Here is a 21,249-nt window from a genome sequence, read left to right on the forward strand (position 1 = left end):
TCGCTCTGAATTTTAAAGTCCCAATAATATCTTTTAATTTTCAATAGCTTTTTCAACTGTGGTGTTCCCAAGGGATTTTGCAAGTTGGGAAACCATATTTCTTGCACAAGCTCCAGTGTACAGCTGTTATTACCTGATCATGCCTTTGTTTATAGACTGTATGGACACTCTTGCTGCAAGAACTAATTAGATGGGCTACTGTCACTTCTTTATCTCTGCACAGTTGGCATTTTCTATCAATCTTTTCGATCTTTGCCTTTACTACATTCGTTTGTAATACTTGTTCTTGAGAAGTAAGTATCAGACATTCTGTCTCTTTTTTGATGCTGCCCTGCTGAAGCTATTGCTATGTTAAGCAACTGTCAACTTTTCCTTCAATATCTTTCAAATATTGACCATGGAGCGCTTTATTTTTCAACCTTTTGAGCTTTTTGCCATTTCTTTCTCTTTGTGCTGCTTTTTACATTCACTACTTTTTCTTTGTTAGCTTCAATTAGCATCTTTTCTGTGCTTTCCTTGATGTAATCATTCAACCCTCTTTTTCTTCTTTTTCTACTGTTTGTTTCACTTGCAAAAAGCCACGTCCTTCACTTTTCCTGGCTATGCATAACTGATCTGCATCACTGTGTGGGTACAAGACATGATTCACTGTCATTAATTTTTATGTTTTACAATCGAGTGCATCCAAATCGGCTGGTGTCCAGTCAATTTTTCCTGCTGTATATCTGATTACAGATGTGACCCATGTATTGATTGCTGTTACATTCAGCAATCAATACGTGTTGCCTCCATTCAGCTTGGACTTTAGAACTTTTCTTACTCTTTTCAGATATTCACACAGTGTTTTCTTTTTGACTTCTGAAAACTTAAAGTGTTATCTGCCTCAAGAATTCCTAGATATTTATAGGATTCATGTTGTGGTAAAATTTTTAATTTTCCTTCTCTCTCTCTCTCTCTGCAAATGTGATTTCCTTGTTGCTCGTTCTTTTGGATTTTCTGCAACATCCTTTTTGTTCAATAGGCAAAAGCTGGTGTCGTGATAAATATTGACTAATTGAAGTTGCTATAAGTCCAGTGATTAACTTAAATGTTGTTGATAATGTTAATTATTATTATTATACAGTTATCTCTATGAAGTCAGAAAACTCATCATGGAAGATCCATTATTCACACATTAGCCATCATTCTCACAATATCTGTCATGCCTCTCCTTAAATTCATTCACTGATGAAGCACCCACAACCACCTCTGACAACCTATTCCACTCATCCACCATCCTCCAAGCAAAAAATCTAGTTCTTAACACCCTTTCTAACCACATTCTTACACAATTTCATTACATAACTGAAAGATGAAAAAATATCAAATTCATAGGAACCGTTACACAAACGCATGGAGTGTGAATGCTAGCACTTGGTCAGTCATTGTTAAGCAGGTGCATCCTATAATTGGCTGTGAAGTTAAACTCTGATGTGTTGAGAGATCTTATGAGTGATTTCCAGATATCACAAAGGATCATCCCTTGGTTTCTGTTCAGGGTGCCTTGTGAGCGGATAACTACTGTGCCTTCTTTTATGTTGTGGGAGCTGTAATCCTCTTCTATGTATGGCATAATACTTTTATCTCATTCAATGTTGTGGTTGGTGTTGGCAAAATGGAAAGCTAAACCCTTTTTGTCTTATTTCTAGACTTCTAGAAGTTTGTCTGATGTAATTCAGGCTGCAAGAACAAGAAATGTTGTAAACTCCAGGGTGTTTATTGAAAGGATTCTTGTCTTTAGGTGAATGTAACATATTGCATACTGTCCTTATTGGTTTGAAGGCAATTTGAATGTTAGGAGATCTTAGGAAGTTGGCAATTTTTTGTGAAAGTGTGCCAACAAAAGGAATGGAAATAGAAGTCCTGTGATGAGTTTCCTGGATTTGCTGTGGGTTGGAGAAAAGTATTATTTTTGTTATTTTTTATTTTTTTGGATATCCATTGTTTGTTAATGTTTGAATAATAAAACCTAATTCGTCTGTTAATATTCTCATCTCTTATGATAGAGGTTGCCCTGTTCTTCAGCATATGCATAATGCTTAATTTTTGTGAAGTATCGTGTGATTAGGCGAAATGCAGGTAACTGCACGTGTGGGTCAGCTTGTGGTACACATTAAGACCAGTGCTGTCGTCCATTTGTTTGTAATTAATATGTCCAAAAAACGGTAATTTTCCTTCATTTTCAAGTTCCAAGGTGAACTTGGATTTTTTGGTGATACAAGTTTATGGAAGTTAGAAAATCATATAGTTCTGGCTCACTATGTTTCCATATTATAAATATGTCATCAACATATCTCCACCACATTGACGGTTTAGGATCCACATATAATAAGATGTCGATTTCAAACTTTTCCATGAATATGTCTGCCCATGGAGGAGATATAGAGGACCTCCCATCGCAAAACCTGAAAGTTGTTTGTAGATCTTTCCATTCCACTTGAAGAAATTCGAACTGAGGCAAAGTTTATAAAGTTGGGAGATATCTTGAGGAAACAAATTGTCTATGAGAGTCATAACTTCATTTACTGGGACATTCTTAAATAAAGACACAACATCTAAACTTGCTAGAATGTCTGTTCTTGATATGGAGATATTTCATAGCTTTTCATTAAAGTGTTGTGTATTTTTGATATATGCGTCAGTATTTCTAATGTGTGCTTTTAGATGTGCAAGATGTTTGGATAATAAATAAGTTAGAGAGTTTATCCCATCTACAGTCAGACGAAGAGGTATATCAGTTTTGTGTACTTTCGGCGATCCATATAAATGTGGAGTTAATGGATGCATGGACTTCAGTTTCTTCTTAAGGTCTGTTGGCCATGTGTTCATGTTACGCAGAAGGTTGTCGGTTTCTATTGTGTATAGTTTGTCCAAGGAGTCCAAATGTAATTGACAGTAGGTGGATGTGACGGAAAGTAAAACCGAGATTTTTGATACATAATCTCTCATATTTAAAATGACGGTAGAATTACCTTTGTCAGCTTTGAGGATAATTATCTGTTTGTTCTTTAAATTAGCCAGTGCTCATTTTTCCAAGGGGGTAATGTTCTTTTTTGGAGGACGAGAAGGATCGCAGTCTTTAACCTAATATCATTCACAACAGGTTCAGGTAAAAAAAAAAGTGAAGGGCCCTCTGCATTTCACATAATGTCTATTTTAGGTATGAACTCTGGAATGAATGCAAAATTGAAACCTTTTTTAGGATGCTAACTTCTGCAGATGTTAAATTGTGATCTGAAAGGTTGAAAACAACTTTATTGTCAGGAAGGGTAGGTCTCGAATTAAAATTCATTTCATATAGGACGTTAAATTTTTTTGATATGTCTGTTCTTGCTATTTAAGAATGTTCTGTTAAATGTATCATTAATCATATTGTCCAAACGGGACCATAGGTGAGCATCTATGCTGCTAGAATTTTATTTTTATTTATTTATTTTTTATATTTGACATCCGTAGATGCCGTATGGTCACTGCCGTACCTCACATGGTTTTGGCAATGATGTCTTCTGCTAGAATAAGTGGTAGGGTCCCAGATTCCCTTTCCACACACAAAGTTTGTAGGACAATCACAAACATCCATGCCCACGGCAGGATTCGTACCCACAGCCTCTTAGCTGGAGAGCGGACTCGCTAACCACTCGGCCAACCAGGCTGGCCTGGTTGGACTGGTTTTTTTATCTGCTAGAAATAATGTAGTGTAAATGAAGACATAATGAATCAACCTAGCTTAGGGCAAATCTTGTGTATTGTATCCTCTCACATAATAACGCTAGAGATATTTTTCAATCGATCTGTTTGGCTCTTCTAGAATGGAAACATTCTCTGGTAAGTAAAAACTTTGGAATTATATTATTGTTTCTACATTTTTTTTTAGAAATGTCAGTTGATTCAGAAGTTTTGCTTTCTTGCATTTAAGCTGTTCTAGTTTACGTACCTTTCGTTTGACTTCCCCATCAAGATACATGTAAATAACATGATGAATGTTATTTTCGACCACTATATACTAAATAAGATGACAGAGAAATTGGGCTTTAATAGATCGGAAATTTGATAATGCAACTATTAACCTACTAGTTTCGCCATGTGATATCTGGAAATCACTCATATGATCTCTCAACACATCAGAGTTTAACTTCGCAGCCAATTATATGGCCCACCTGCTTAACAATGACTGACCAAGTGCTAGCATCCACTCTCCATGCGTTTGTGCAATGGTTCCTATGAATTTGATATTTTTTCATCTTTCAGTTATGTATTGATTTGTAACCTAAGCTCATTTTGTTTTAAGCTGTTATATATATATTTATCTAACCTAGAAGAAGCCACCAGTTAATGTGGCAAAAGTAGGTTAATAGTTGTATCAAATTTCCAATCAAATAAACTCAATCTTTCTGTCACCTTATTTAGTATATAGTGGTTGAAAATGACATTCATCATATTATTATTATTACGTGACTCCTCCCTGGAGGTGTTACGTAATAATAATACATGACACCTCCAGGGAGTCCAAAGACTCATCGAGGGAGGGCACCTACTTTACAACTCTCTGTCTCCACCACTCATCTACCACAACTACCATCATTAGTATTTTTGCAGACAATCACACCTACCATAGAATCCTACCATGCCCATGGTAGGATTTGAACCTGCAGCCTTTTGGCTGGAGAGCAGATCCACTAACCATTCGGCCAACCAGGCCAGCAAAAAGCACATATACAGTCTCTCAACTACCAAAAATTCAATGCCCCATCTATCCCATTTTGGGAAAGTGGCAGGGGTCAGCTGACTCGTAGTGCAATGAGAAAGCCTCTCCCTGGAGGAGCACCAATTGATTTTGTGAGTTTTGAGTTGAACTATGAATTGGTACACTGCTTCTAATTCCTTATCAGATTTAGAGAACATAGAGGAATTACTACTAATAATTCCAATCATTAATCATAGCAGTACGGATTGAAAACATCTATGGAATGACACATGTCCTTTCAACTAAGTTTGGAAACTTAGTTGAAAAATCAGGAGGAACATGGAATGCGCAGTGATGAATTATGTATATAATGCATGTGCACAACATATAGATATATAGGAGAACAGGCACACACAGTATATAGCTGAAATGGGATATATGATATTCCCTTTTGATTATATTTTCTATGTATGTGTATATACATATATATTTATATTCAATGGTATATATATATATATGAGCCTCCATAGGTCTCATTCGGTATAGACAAAGCTTTTTGGTTGGAAAGACCTAGGCTCAATTCCTGTCAGTGATGTGAGGAACTTTTATCTGATCATTTTTGGCTAAAAGTGAGTTAGCCCTTCTCATACAGAGGTGTGTGTGTGTGGGGGGGGGTCTTTCACCCAGGAACTTGGGTTTTTCGTTCTCCAGAACAGGCACGTGGCCCCGTGAACACATACATTTACAATCATGAATACTTATAACAATATGTGGAAGAGATAGGGTTCTCACCACATGTCATAACACCTCTAGATAACCATGAGTCACATCACCTAGTCAACCTCCTAGATAGGAGATGGCACTTGAATGGGATACGGAATGGGATATATAAGTTCTATATAACAAATAATAAGTTCTGATATATGTAAGCTGAACAGCTTAAGATGTTTATCTAAAAACTTTCTCTATCACTTTTCTATATTTCAAAATAAATCAGATTATTTAAGATATCAGGAAATTGATAATGTTGGTAATGAAATTTTAAATTATCTTCCATTGTAACCTATTTACATTATATAGCAAGGTTAAACTTCAATGGCTCACTTTAGTGAGTACAGGAGTGGTGAATTCCTAGGTACCTAATGGTGGATCATGCCTTACTTCATGTAATATATGCATCTGTTATATTATCTGTATCTGGTCCCTACCCTTCTTTCTTTTTTTTCCCTTTTCTTCTTGCTCCTTTCTCCCAATGTTGTTAGAGTATTTGAGGGCTGGTGTTTCTTGTGTTTCTTTTCATCTCATGCAATGGGAGTCTGCCTTCTCTCCCATATTTTCCTCACAAGGTTAGCATCAAAAAGGGCATGCAGTGGCAAACTCTGCAAGATCATCTGAATGTGAACACACCTCAAGAAAATGGTGTAAGATTAGGGCATACCCTCAAAGCAATGTGTGTGGGCTTCACCTGGGTCCAACCATATCAAGAATGGGTGCAGCTGAAGAAGATAGCTCGTAGGATAAGAGAAAAGCTAATGTTGAAAAGGGCTACACGCACATCAGAATAGGAACCCTGAATCCCTCAGTGGAAGGAACAGAAGAGAGGTTGTAGACTTGATGATGGGTGGGAGAAAATGATCTTAGTGAACAGTTTGTCAAGAAGGTATAAACCACAATTGCTGAAAACGAATCAATGGGAGATGGAAATTGGGAAAACAAAATTGAAAATATCTGTAATATTGGGAAAGAGGTGCAGGACCAGACAACAGGAAATATTAAGGTGGACAATGAAATGTGGTGGTTCAGCAGTGAGGTGCAAAAGTATATTAGAGAAAAGAAAATGGCCAAGCAGAAGTGGAATAGAGTAGGTGGTGAGAATAACAGAATAGAATGTAGAGAAGGAAAGAAAGAGGCAAAAAGAGCAGTAGCAAGATCTAATGCTGAAGCCTGTGTTAACCTGTATGAAACAGTCTGGATAATGAAGGTGCCAAAAGGGCCTCAAGATAACCAGACAAAATGAGTGGAAAAGTAAAGATATATACCAAGCCAGGATGATTAAGGGAGAGAGGATGGTACAGTACTCTACTGTGTGAAGAAGTGGATCTGTTTGATAGAACGAAACAGTATTTTGAGAAATTAAAATAAATATGGGTTTAAAAAAATTAAAAAAAAAAAGGAGATCTGGTCATGAGGCCAATTCCTAAAATAATAAGAATGAAAGTGGAGGAAGCACCGAGAAAGATGAAAAATGGGAACGTAGTTGGATCTAATAACATCCCTGTATAAGTATGGAAACGTCTAGGCAAAAAATTGGGCATTATTCTATTAATGGATGACTTGAATCATTGAAACTGAGAAAATGCTAGAGAAGTGGGGAGAGAGAGAGAGAGAGAGTATACTGGTTCCAGTATATAAGAACAGTATATAAGTATATGTAACAAAGGTGATATCCAGTCCTGTAGCATCTACAGAGGAATTAAACTTATGAGTCATGCTATGAAGGTATGGGAAAAGGTAATTGAGAAGAGATTGTGAGACTTAGAACTTGTTTTGGTCTTCATTAATTTAGAAAAGGCCTTTGATAGAGTCCCAAGAAAAGAGATGAAGAACAAAATGATTTCAGAAAAGTATATACATCTTGTATTAGATATGTACAATGGTAGTAAAATAAGGGTGAGATGTGGAGCAGGAAATACTTAGGCATAGTGAAATAGGGTTCATCAAGTGTCAGTTTTGAGCCTCTACTTATTTGTTATGCTCTTGGATTTGTTGACAGAGACAGTAAGAACTGAATCACTCTGGATGATGATGATGTAGTGATTTTCACAAAGTCTGAGCAGAAAGCAGAAGAAAGACTTGAACAATGGAGGAAAGGTTTTGAAAGCAGTGGTTTGAGGATCGGTAGAAATAAGACAGCATACATGTGTTGCAGGAAGTATAACATTGTATGGCACAGACATGCCACAAGTGTTTATGTTCACATACCTGGGATCATTTGTCCGAAGTTATGGATACCTAGACTTAGAACTCAATAGGAGGATCTAGTCAGGGTGGATAAACTGAAAAAATATTTTGGGTATCTTGTGTGAAAAGGAAGGATCTACAAAATGGTAATAAGACCTGCACTGATGTTTAGCAGTGAGACTTGGCAGATTACCAAGGGATGGGAGAAGAGAATGAATGTTGCTGAAATGAGAATGCTGAGACTTGCAAGTAGTGTAACAAGATTTACACTGATTAAGGGAACAATGAAGGCAACCCAAGTATCTGGAAAGATTAGGGAATCAAGGCTGAGGTGGTTTGGTCATGTTATGCTGCAAAACAAAAGCTATGTGGGAAGGAGAGTGCTGGAGATGAAGTCACCAGGCAAAACAAGTAAGGGGGTATCTGAACAATGATGACTGGACAGCTTGAAATGGGTCCTACAAGACCTTGGACTAAAGGAGAAAATGACTTTGGACAGAACTGAGTGGAGGAAGTCACAGCAGATCTTGCTGCAGTGACCTTACTGTAGTGGAAATGAAGCTGAAGAAGAAGTAAGGTTAAAATGATTAAATTTAGTGACGATGATGTATCGATCACTGAGATTAAGGCTACATTTCAATACAGGCTATAGGCTTAAACTTACCTTGCACTACTGTTGTTTCAGTTGTTAAAGATAAAGTTTAAGTGAAGTGAAAAGTGCTACATTATTTAATACTATAGTTATCCATAAAGGAGACAATCTTATTACTGAAATGGAAAAACTTAATGGGGTTGATTGATGACCAACTAGGTTGGCAGGTTCCCTTAAGCCAAGCTATTCAGAATAGTGTTTCTGTATGCAAAAATTATTCTAAATTTTTTGTTTCCATATCTGACAAAAAAAAATGCTTTCTGTATGTACATATAAGACTGCTTGAAAATGTTATTAAATCATTACATGCATTTACAAGTGAAAAGAAAGAAGAAAAAAAAACTGATTCATTATACACAAAATTCGCTATACGATGGTGGTCTGGAACTTAATATGTTGTAGGACCAGGGTATGCTTTACTTGGCATTTAGGAGAAGAATATACATCTCCTAAATACCAATGATTTAGGAGAAAAAAATATGTAGCTGAGAAGCACATAAGTTATGTATTGAAATGTATTATCTTTTATTAGAATATGATAGTTTTGTAGATAACATTTTCTCTATTAATTTTCATAATTTCATAAAAATCAGTTTATTAAACATTTATAAAATTTTAGTTTGGCTTTCTTGAAAATCAGTTATATTAATAGATCTAATAGTATAAACATTTATTTATTTTCAGGCTGCCCTACTCCAAATTAATGAAAGAGAAGCTCTTTCACCATTTCATCTACAACAGAAGCTTAAGGAATTATTGAAAGGCAATCCTGAATTAGCCGAAGCAGTCAGTAAATATTTTTGGTATTTTATGATCCAATAATGTTAATAGTAAAATTTATATTTTTTCATTGCATACTTTCATTCCTAAAGTATCAAGAATTTTAATCTTGTCTCTTTATTATAACTGTGCATCCCATCCTGCTTTTGTATTTATCTGGAATAAGTAGTTGTTCCTGACTGACAAATATATTCTTTATAGACATAAATTCATATATGAAAATTCTGCCATGTTAGCATCAAACTGTTTCGCTAACTTTTCTTCTCGCATTCTGTTTAAGTGACTATACTATCTGAGATTAGCTCTTTTAATCTTGGTAATATAGTCACTTTAACACATTCTTGGATGCTAACAAGGTCAAGTTCCTTTCTGGCATCTTCATTTTTGATATGATTCACCCATTGATATCAGTCTGTTTGCTTCCTAATTGCGGATTTTCTTATCATTTTGGTTACAGCAGTTATTCAATTTACTCAAACAGTCCTGAAGATTTGTACTATTTTCATTACTGTGTTTTATTCAGTAGTATAATTCCATCTGCATTAAGTAAAGAGCTGAATTTAACATCTGAATTTTCATATCAGATTAATATCATTTTCATTCATACTGTTAATCAGTATAGATGATGAATTGAATAACAGTGGACATCCTTATCTTACATTGGTTTTACATCAGGCTATCTTTCCATAGCTTCTTCATTTCCATTTATCATGAAATTGTAGCATTTTGAAGAGATTTTCTGTGAATACTTTCAGGGGTCCACAAATCCACTCACCCACTCTCCACAGATGAGTTATCAGGGGCAAGCGGCACATAAGTTTTCATCATCGTTCTGAATGTATTTGAAACAAATTGCCTTACTCATTTTGCATAATTTACGTTTTTTTTTTTTTTCAACTTTAAAACATCTCATTCACTATAAGTTATATTTGATCATGGGTAGCCTTCAATGAATGGAATAAAGTAGTTTTATTTTCATCCAGAAGATGGTATCTTAATTTAACAAGTTAATTTGTTAGGATATCTGTATTAAAATTTGAATATCCCACATGCCAAAAATATAAAAATGAATTAAAGTTATGAAATTAGTAATTTCTAGTTTGTTGTTAGTTAAACATTTTGTTTTTGTATGTTGCAAGCAAGATGTTTTGAGATATTATTTTTGTCTTTGGCTATGTAAGTCTTGCTTAGATGTGAAATAAAGTTGTTTAAATTAGATATCAGCAGTTCACTATAATTTTGTATGAGTTGTCAGTTTAGTAATGTTAGTGCTATTTGCATATAGATGAACACTGTTTACAAAATGTTGTCAATAGTGAGGGAAGCGAAAGTGACTGCTGTGGTTCATATTATGTGAATAATTAGATGAACCTACCTCAGTGCATTAAATGTGAAAGGTGGAAATGTTAGAAACTCTGCTTATTTTGTTTTAAAATTATAATTAAATACACTTTTCTGCACTACAAAGAAAGAACTTCAACATTTCAAGCCCAGTGCTGAAAGCATTAATGGTGGTATACATAGTGAACCAGAGCAGAAGTTGCTCTAATGTTCAAAGCATGTGCAGAAGTGAAAAGAATGTTATCAATTGTCTTGCTAAGCATTCAGCTGTTTGGGGAGTAGAAAAGGAATACAACAAGTAGAAAAACAGTGGAGTTTCTGTCTTAAACATAGAAACTTGACATGAAGACTGGACAGAAATTAGAACAAAAGTTAGAAATGGAAGACAGAGAGGGGATAGATATCCTTGTATAAAGAAATAAATGTGAAGTTTATTGTAGTTATTAATCCACATAGGATTTAATTGAATTGAAACTGAAAGGAACTTTATTGATTTTCAGTTCATATAAAATGTGTCCAGTCACATTTTTGTGATATTTAGGATTCTCAGTCTGATATGTGATTTCTAACAGTTCATATGGTTTAAATTATTTCTTCAGATGCTTTCATATAGAAGGTAGAGTTGTTCTGAAGTGTTCAAACCTTATTAACGTTCAAAACATTAATAAGGTTTTAAGAGGAATATTGAGACTTTCATATAGAAAGTTAATTCATTCTAAAGTGTGATTATATGGATTTTTAGTATTTTATTCAGTGGAACTTGCTTCTGCTTTCATATAGAAAGTAAAATTAAAAGTATTCTGTGATTTTGAGATACAAGAAGATTTTTTCCTTAGGTTGTCATATAGAGAGCACTTTTGTTTTGTTTTAGCCTTTCTCCTGTTCCTGTGTGAACTCAGGAAGGAATAAAAGTTCTGTAGGAGGCAAGAGACTAAGGTTCTAGAAGCTTTGTGATTGTAAGAAGTTCATCATTATCATCAAATTCCTGGTATGTACTCTCAGGGAGTGTACAGGATAATTATGATAGTACTACATGAAGAAGTTACACCATTACAAACTTCCAATGATTATTTAATTAATCTCTTTAAGTGACCATACCACCTGAGATTAGCTCTACTAACACATTCCTGAATGCTAACAATGGAAAGTCTTTCCTAATATCCTCATTTTTGATGTGATACCGCCATTGATGCCATCTGTTCACCACACTAATCTTTCTCAGAACTCTCATATCAGAGGTCTCTAGTGTTTTAGTTTTATTACCCAGCTCTCAGATCCATAAGTTAAAATTGGTTTGAACACTGTCTTGTAAGCTAATTTAGTGTTTTGACTAATTTCTTTCTTATTCCATATAAATTTATTCATAGTTTTGTTTCAATAGTTGTCTGTTTTCTTATTTAATTTGCCATCTTCACTATTGTGCCTAAAGAGCTGAAATGTTTTACTTGTTCTATAGATTCACCATTCCGGATACAGTTCATGTTTTCAATGTTTCTGCCTAGACAGCATAAGAGAAGTGGTGATAACCAGTTCCATGGGGATTACGAAGACCAGGCAGGATGAGTGAATTGGAGAATTTGAGTGTTTGAAGCACATTATGATGAGCTGTGTGTTTGATAAAAGGACCTCCTAGATGAGTCTTTGACTCCATGGGGTCTTGGGTAATAATAATAATAAACCTACATGCTTTTAAACCCACATTTTTTTAGAAACCTTGTCCTTAAGAAGAGTCAGAACTTCATCTGTAGGTACAAACAGAGACACGATGTCAAAACTCACCATTCTGTCAGAGTTTATAAGACTCAAATTTTTTATTTTTGAGATGAAATCTTTAGAGTTTTTGATGAAGGAGGAGGAATTGCCAACTAAATGTTTTAAAGAAGCTGCAAGATATTTAGACAGATTGTACATAGGTGAGTCAATATCTTCCACACTAGGTCTTAAAGGAGTGTCAGCCTTATGGATCTTTGGCAAGATGTTTGCTCTTCTAACTCGCTGCATCAATTCCGGCTATTTCTGCTATGAAGATAAAATATACAAACAAACTAGCGGGTTAGCTATGAGCATCCCTCTATCCCCAGTCTTAGCTAACATTTTTCAAGAAGATTTTGAAGAAAAAGCTATTTCTTCAGCTACTTTAAAACCTAAACTGTGGTTATGCTACGTTGATGACATCTTCCTTATCTGGGGACATAGTTTAGAGGAACTGCAAAACTTCCTAAACCATTTAAATAATCAACATCAGAACATTAAATTCACATCAGAACTAGAGATTAACGGCATTCTCCCCTTCTTGGATCTAAAGATCAACAGATTACCTGACTGTCTTAAATTTTCAATTTTTCGAAAAACCACCCACACTGATACATATTTACATGGCTCTTCTCATCACTTCCCTCCTCAGAAACTGGGCATCATCTCCCTTGCCCATCGAGCAAGATGTCTCACTTCCACAGAAGAAGACCTTCAAACAGAGCTTAACTTCCTGAAAAACACCTTCTTAAATAATGGATATTCGTCTCGTAACATCACTAAACGTTTGAGACCACGCCAACATCCTCGACAAAAAGATGATTCCAACCCTATCACTCATATACAGTTACCATTTATTAGCTCTCTTACCTCAAAACTATCTAGGATTTTGAAGAAATTCAACATAAAGACCGACTATACTACTCTGCCAAAACTTCGATCTTTTATGAGTCGACCAAAACCAAAACACAATCAACTGCATTTTCCTGGTGTTTATAAAGTTTTGTGTGACTGTGGTCGACCTTATTTTGGCCAGACAGATAAATCTGTTTCACTTCGTCTTGAGGAATGTAGATGTGACATCTCTTACAGTAGAACATAAGCGAGCGCCCTTTCCAGTCGTGTCCTCTTGGCAAACTCTAACCGTGAAGAACGGCAACACCAAGGTGATTGGGAATGCACTACTAATTTATATATATGCAAGGATGAATTTGAAAGAAGAATTATCAAATCAAAAGAAATAGTTCTGGACCCTTCGCACTTGAACAACCATCTAAGCTACAATTTGCCTGATTCCCATAGCGCAGTAATCCAGTACTGGCGCTCTAAAATTAGCTGTCGCACACATTCAACTCATGCCAACGGTAGCACGCAGTCACCTATTCAAATATGACTGTTACTATTCTACTTCTTTTTATTAAGCTGGAAAGTCCATGTTTTTTACCTTGTTATTTTTATAAGTCTTATGTTTTTTCTTTCTCACCTGAAGAAGTCGGAACACCGATGAAACTAGTCGTGATTTATTAAAGGTTTTTGTTATACTTTCTCAGGTTCTAGTCAGTTAAATTTATTTTTATAAATATATATATATGTGTGTGTGTGTGTGTGTGTGTGTGTGATCATAGGCTTCTACTCAGTTGGTGTGATACATTTTAAAAAATAGATTTAATGACTTAAAAAACTGAGATAACTTATAAAGATTTTAATGAGAATAATACAACTAGTTTCGGCTTATAACAGCCTTCATCAGGTATTCATAAAGGAAGAGAATAGTAATAAACATTGAAGTATCTAAAAAAACTGGAAATTAAACATTGCCACACATAATTGATACATAAAAAACGTTATATTTTTTCAAGTTGTTCTAACAGGCATGCCATTGTTTATTGCAAGCGTGCGTGCAGGCTCACGTGAACGCCAATATTGAATAACTGCAGTGGCTATCTGGAATGTTATAACTCAAATTGTTGTTTAAGTGGACAGGATTCAGCAGGATTTCCCTTGATTCTATGATTTTCTCTCAAACTCATCATCATAGTGAAAAATATTTTCTGATCTATCCCAGCAAACGGAATGGCTTTGTTGATCATCATTAGGATTGTTTGAAAAAAGAACATGACTGGATAATGCAGTTGCATGTGATCTTTTGTAAGAGATGTCTCTCTTATGCTCTTCTGTACGTTGTTCAATAGATTTGTTAGTTTGTCCAAAATAAGGGATATTGCAATCGCACCATAATTTATATACACCTGGATATTTCAGGTTGTGATGGCTGATTAGAGAACGGATTTTAGGAATAATACAACTGATGTTGTATTTTTGAAGGACTTTAGCTAGTTTGTTAGAGACTGTACTAATGAATGGGATGAAGATGCTATCTTTAAAATTAATAGTTTCTGTTGTCTAGGAGGATCGAGAAGAAATTTCTGAATTGTTTTTTCAGTATCCATTTTGTTTAAAGATAAGAGAGAGTTGATTTATTTCTTTTTGTAGTTCATCTGGTTCATTCAAGAGAGAGAGAGAGAGTGTGCTCTGTGTCCTAAGGTTGATATAGTTCCAAGTTTTTGTGGTGGAAAATGATGAGAAAGATTATGCAGATATCTATTGGTATGAGTAGGTTTTCTGTATACAGAGATTTTTAATCTTTCAGAGCATCATGTAAGCATAACATCCAACATCCTAAAATTTTATATTAGGATGTTGGATGTTAAGATGATGAAGAAAATCTGTGAGAGATGTGTGCCCGTGATTCCAAATAATGAAAATATCATCAACATATCGTTTCCAAACTTTTGGTTTAAATGAGAAGGAAGATATATCTTTCTTTTCAAAATCTTCAAGGAAGATGTTAGCTAGAACTGGGGACAAAGGATTGCCCATTGCCAGGCCTTGTTTTTGTTGGTAAACGGAGTCCTGATATCTGAAGTAACCAGAATGAATGCAATATTTTAATGAAGCAAACATTTTTTTGGATAATTTTTCCTTTAATAATGTAAGTACCTCGTCTGTATGAACATTAGTAAATAAAGATATAATGTCAAAACTTGCTAGAATGTCATTTTCATTGATGGGAATATCTTTTATATGAGAAACAAAATCTGTGTGTATATATATATAAAATTAATAAAAATAAACCACAATCTTTCATGGAATGGAATCACTAATATAAAAAAAATATATTGCTCCATCATCTTAGAATATCTTCAGTTTTCATGTCATGTTTATCAACAGTGTTCTTTTCTCCATTTCAAAGTTTTGTCAGTAGAACTTATTACTACCTTTCTGATATTTTCTTCTATATTCTTACCAGTATTCCATTTTTGCACATTGCTTTGCTTTTTTTTCTGTTTCTTATTATTCTCTCAGATAATGCTGAGGAAAAATGTAAGAAAGTAAAGCATGCTGACCTCCTTGCTAGTAACTTTTTATATGCTTTTTTCTTTTCCATAACTGCCTCTTTATTTTCTTGAGTCCACTGTGGAGTTTTCTATACTTGCAGAGAAGTTCATCACATACTTCTGTCTTATTCATTCAACAATTTCTTTAGAATCTGCCACTTGAGTCTCCATTGTTTAATTCTTGTTGAACATTGCACATTTTCAGACTCTTAATTTTTTCTTGAATGATATTTGCATATTAGTTTGCAGTTTTCCTGGGAAAGCCACTCAATCTTGATTTTTTTTTTAAAGCCTTTCTTACATATTTTTCTTTTCAATATGATATTCATTTTTATTTTGTTCAATGCTAAATGGTGAGCATTTCCTTTTTCAGATCCTCTCTATACTCTCATGTGCTGAAGTAACTTGAAATATTGCAATCAACAATAACATGGTTATTGAATATGCTACTGGTTGATAGAGATAGCAGTGTCTTTTATTTGTGTGAATTTTTGTGCACCTTTTTGTTGGAACATTAGTGTTATTGATAGCTAATTCATATCCTGAAAAGAAATACAGCTGACACCATTATTATTAGCTTTGCTGTTTTTTCCAAATTTTTTCCAAAACATTTTATATGTCTGTTACTAGTTTTCTACTCTGTTGTTTAGATTTCCAACATGGACCAGCTTTTCCTTTTTTTTTGTTTTTAAGGCCAACTTCCCTTGTATAATGACATGAACGTTTTTTTCCCTTTTCTTCCTTAGTATAAACTTATATTTGGATTAGAGACACAAATCAGTCTTATTGGCTACTTTCCCATGTTGATGTTTGTCCTCCTCACTCTTCCAGATATTGACTGCCATTCAAGAGATTATCCTTCTATTTTGTTTTGAATGCTACAGCTTGTGCTTCCTTTCCCTGATCATTATTGCTTGGATATAGCATTTTGTACTCGTACTTCTGTAATTCTTTTGACACCATCATTCCCCCCCCCCCCCCATTGCTACTTGTTATATTGACTTAGCTTGTATTTCTGAATTCAGCTAAGTTGACTTTATTACAGTAGCTTACTTTTCACTTGCTTGCCTTGGTTCCATTACAAAAACAGTAGCATGCCCTTTTTTAACCAGACACTCCCCAGCCAGTATAAAAATTTCAACATGCTGTGATTTTGTTTTGAAGCCATTAAGTGTAAAGTTTGGTTATCTGAATTCCAAATTGTTATCCCATTCATTCAGTATTTAGGATAACTACTAACAGGATTCACCTTGAGATGGTATGGACTTGATTAGGTCAGAAGCCCCATTTGATTCTGCACTTGTCTTACGGGGGGGGATGAAGTTCTGATAAACACCTCAAATGAGGTTCTACCTCAATTCCTTCATGTGATTATCACAGCTTTTCAGCACACTGTTACACCCTGATATCTTAAGAATGTAAAATTCTCAGCTATCATGGTATAACATGAAGAATAAATAAAATAAATTAGAATCCTGCATAAAAGATAATAGAAGAATTAAATAAAAAGAAAAAGAAAGATTCTTGCATCCAATAAAATATATAAAATATAAAGGTTTTGTTAAACTAACTAACAAAAGAAAGAATATATTAGTATTGTGATATGATTTAAATGAGAAAAAAAAAAAAGACAGAAAAGGATTAGTCATAAGAGATGGTATGTGAGAGGCTAGAGATTAAGTTATTAAGTAAGTTCATAGAAAAATTTTGGAAAGGGGATTAAATTAGAGGCTAGCAAAGGAAAACAACAGACTATCGCTCAGGGCCGATTCCCGGATTGAGACATCGTTACGGGCTTGCCGATCAAAGGACGTTTGGCAGAAAAACGCCACCCTAATTGGTCGGTGAAGTAAAAACAAGTAGGGGGTGGAGAAGTTAGAAAAAGTGCCGTTAGGAGAGCAGTTATAAAAGGGTTGGAAGCCCCCCCCCCACGAAGCTTTTTTGGTTTTGATTTTGATTCTGTTCCAGGAGAGTCCTTCGCGAGCTCTTTCGTAGGGATTTCACAGTGTTTTCCTGAGTGGCGATATGGGTTATATCTCCACGCCACAACATGGAAACAAAAGTGAGCGGAATTTCGGTTCCGTATTTCCTATGTGAGAAGCGAAGAATGCCATATAGTCGAGGAAAGGAAAGCATATTCTTTGTGTTTCGACTTCAGTGACAACTACAAGAAGGAGAAAGAAGTAAAGAAATCGACGTCCATGTGGCGAGTTGCACAGCTGATATAGAGATGATTCAGAGTGTGTCTAAGCATAGTTCAACTCAAAAAAAAAAAAGGGAACGTAGAAGAAGCAAATTATCGGTGAGGTTATATTAAGATAGTTCAATCAGAAGAAGGTAAAAGTCCATATGAAAACCCCAAGAAAGAAAGGTACTGTAAAATATATCTAATGTTAACTAAAATTTGTCTGTGATAAATATCATTATTCTAATACGGAACTGTTGAAGTGACCAAGGAAAATTTATACTAGGACTTTAGTATCTGACAGAATAGATTAAAAGTAAGCTGGCTAGTGTTAATGTTATGTGAAAAAATTAAGTATCCTGAGAATTTTGCATGTCTATTGTAATGTATTGGAAAGTTAAAATGTCATAGTTGTGTGTTAGTGCAGAAAAAGGTCTAGTTAATCTACTTAAGTTTGAATAGTTAAATAGTGTGAATTAATCTTATTTGTCCATGTCAAGTGAATTTATGTGTTGAATTGTTATGGCGGCATGATCGTAATACTCATTATAGGATCATAGCTTGATTAATTGTAATATGCTGATGTTAGTTTGTAAGTATTTAGTTTAGAATTAAATTGAGTAATCACAAAAAATTGAATTGTATCATGTTAGGGAATTTAATAAACCTTTGTTCAGAATGATAAAGGAGTTGTCTGAAATTGCTGTCCAATGCACCACTTGAAAAAAATACGAACCTAATCACGCGGGAAATTAATGTTAAGAAACGAGATAAAGTGTCACGACTGCAACATAGTTACACTTTCAGACATATTTAAGATCTTTCTCCTTGTTTTTGTATATAATATCTTAAACTAAATATCCCAAAAGGCGCAGTATAAATACAAATATTAGGGGTACTAAGGGGAGAAATAACTTAAATATTAGTAAATTTTTTGGCGACATCTCGTGCGTAGATAATAGAAGAACATAGATAAGAGGAAATTGTTAGATAGAATAAAAATCGTAAATTGGGACACAACATAAATGGTGCAGCTGGTAGGATTTAAAACTATTTTTAAAGACTAGGTCACAACAACACCCTTGTAAAGGCTATCTAGATTTGACACTTAAGTGATTCTTCCAGTTGAATGAGTTTCTCGAGTTTGATGAAAATCATTTCACATCTGTAGAAGTAATTGAGTAAATAATCAAATGGTAATACGTAGAAATAATCAAATGTGGAAATATGATAGGTGTTTTTTTTATTAAATGAATAAAAGAAAACAGAGACAGGTTGAGAAGACACTAATACATTGAGTCACAAATCATCCACCATGGGAAAATTGACTCAGAAGAAAGAGATATGTTCATAATTGGTTAATAAGTTTAAAATTCCCACATATTTGCCATTTGTGGTACTCAAATTTTTTGCAGAAGAGACTGCATATTTTTCTACGATTTCTTCATATGAACCACTTGTCCATTTAGTATGTGGGTATGTATGTATAAATGGAAATGATATAGCCAATCTCAGCAGAGGTGACAGATATTCCTCCGAAATCATTGATTCATTCTCAAGCCAATGCAGTGTAAAATGCAATTTTTATGGCTTTTGTTGTTTTAGTGCATGTTATAAACAACTCACCACTTAAATTAGATGTTATAAAAGAATATATGCTTATTAAATAATTTAAGGAATTTGCAGCGTACACAGGATATAAATTAAATTAAACTTGAATCTATATTTCCGATATTTTGGCAACGTCACATTGCCATCTTTACAGGAACTTAAAATAAAGACACGTGCACGCAGGTATTACACACAGTAAACAAGGACAAAGCAGGAAGCTATTGTTTCTCCTAAAAGTCCTGATGGTGCCCCCTAGCGGGCTATATAGGTATTCTTGGCCGTTGGGCTGAAGGTCTTCTGATGCAAGTCTCCCAAATTTGGGGCAGTCTCATGCAACCAAATTTGTTGAGGTTTGGACTGTTTCTTAGGGCTGAGGCTGATTTCATGAATAGCCTTTCAAATTTGAATTTACTACGGTGTATTACTGTGGCTTTCTTCCACTGTATTCTGTGGTGTGTATCCAAATTTGGGAGACATACATCAGAAGACCTTCAGCCCAACAGCAAGAATACCTACATAGCCCACTAGGGGGCACCATCAGGACTTTTAGGAGAAACAATAGCTTCCTGCTTCGTCTTCATTTACTGTGTGTGTGTGTGGTGCCTGCATGCACATGCCTTTATTTTAAGTTCCTGTGAAGATGGCAACGTGACGTTGCCAAATTATTGAAAATATAGATTAAAGTTTAATTTAATTTATATCCTGTGTACATTGTAAATTCCTTAAATTATTTAATAAGCTTGTTTGACCAATGTCTGAGCCTTTCTACGAGAAAATAATATATGTATTTAAAAGATTTAATAAGGAGCCTGTGTAGCTCAGTGGATGTGGCGTTTGCACACCACGGTGCTTGGCCGCACGAAGGAAGACTTGGTTTTGAGTCTAGTCGGCAACTAGAGGAAATTTTTCTAAGCCTTTTTTCGACCGGTTCCCGAGTTAGTCGATCTCTGGCACGGGCAAGCGGGTTTTTCGTCCCGTAAACTCAAGAAAATCGACCGTAGAACCCACATTATTTCAGACATTAAATATATTGTGTTAGGTTTAGGGACCGCAAGATGGCGGCACATTTGAGCCGTCTCTCTTCACTGTGTACTGCTTAATTAGTGATAACCTTGGGCCATCTATCTCTGATTGGTACCAGTGGAGATTGAACTGCCCACTTAGTCTCCAAAAGTTAGATAGGGCTAAATGGCCTCACCTACTCCCCATATACGGGAATAAAAAGACGTTAGCTGATTTTTTTTTTTTTTTTAAAGATTTAATAACCACACATGCACAGCTGTGAGATTTAACTTGGAAGAATTATTGAATTAATCTTTTTTTTTTTCTTTTTCTCCATTGCTGTTTTTGTCTCATAGTCTCCATCAAGTTCATTGCTTTATTTGAATGATTGTCTGATAGTTGAAACTCTTTATAAGAAAAGTGTCACTTATTGAATGGAAAAAAATCTCTATCTTACTTGCAAAGAGAAAAATCCAGTAGTTGTGTTTTTCTCAAATAAATTCCAGTTTTTCATTATATAACTTAAGAGGTCTCTCTGGATTTCAAACAGACTTGTCTAAACAAGGCCATTTTATTCATTTGAACTGATTTGATTAATGCTTTCAGTTTTGCAATTTGAATTACCTAATCATGGTGAAAATGGCCATATCTGTTAGTTTCTGTGTGTTACAACCCAGTTGGGTCATCAACTCAGTGCATGCTGAGTGGTGTGGAATGGATCCATGTCCTGAGTGATTCTTAATTAAACAGCAAATAATGAGGTGCGACCACTGAGATTTCAGGAATGACACAAAGTTATAACAACAACAATTTATTAAGAGCAAATAACACTACAGTTATAGTA

At 34.8% G+C, this 21,249-nt stretch overlaps 1 protein-coding gene across 4 annotated transcripts in view; it reads left to right on the forward strand.

The window, feature by feature from the left end:
- Nucleotides 1-21,249, forward strand: part of ida (anaphase promoting complex subunit 5 ida) — a 267,488-nt gene that overhangs the window by 73,089 nt on the left and 173,150 nt on the right. For all 4 annotated transcript variants that reach the window (XM_090415176.1, XM_090415179.1, XM_090415177.1 and 1 more), the window contains one exon: nucleotides 9,021-9,122. In XM_090415176.1, the coding sequence (XP_090271302.1) occupies nucleotides 9,021-9,122 (102 nt within the window). The remainder of the gene's footprint in view (nucleotides 1-9,020; nucleotides 9,123-21,249) is intronic.

The sequence above is a fragment of the Typopeltis vanoorti genome, chromosome 26 (assembly GCF_054136105.1).
Source record: "Typopeltis vanoorti isolate ZY-2024b chromosome 26, IOZ_Tvanoo_1.0, whole genome shotgun sequence".
NCBI lineage: Eukaryota > Metazoa > Arthropoda > Arachnida > Uropygi > Thelyphonidae > Typopeltis > Typopeltis vanoorti.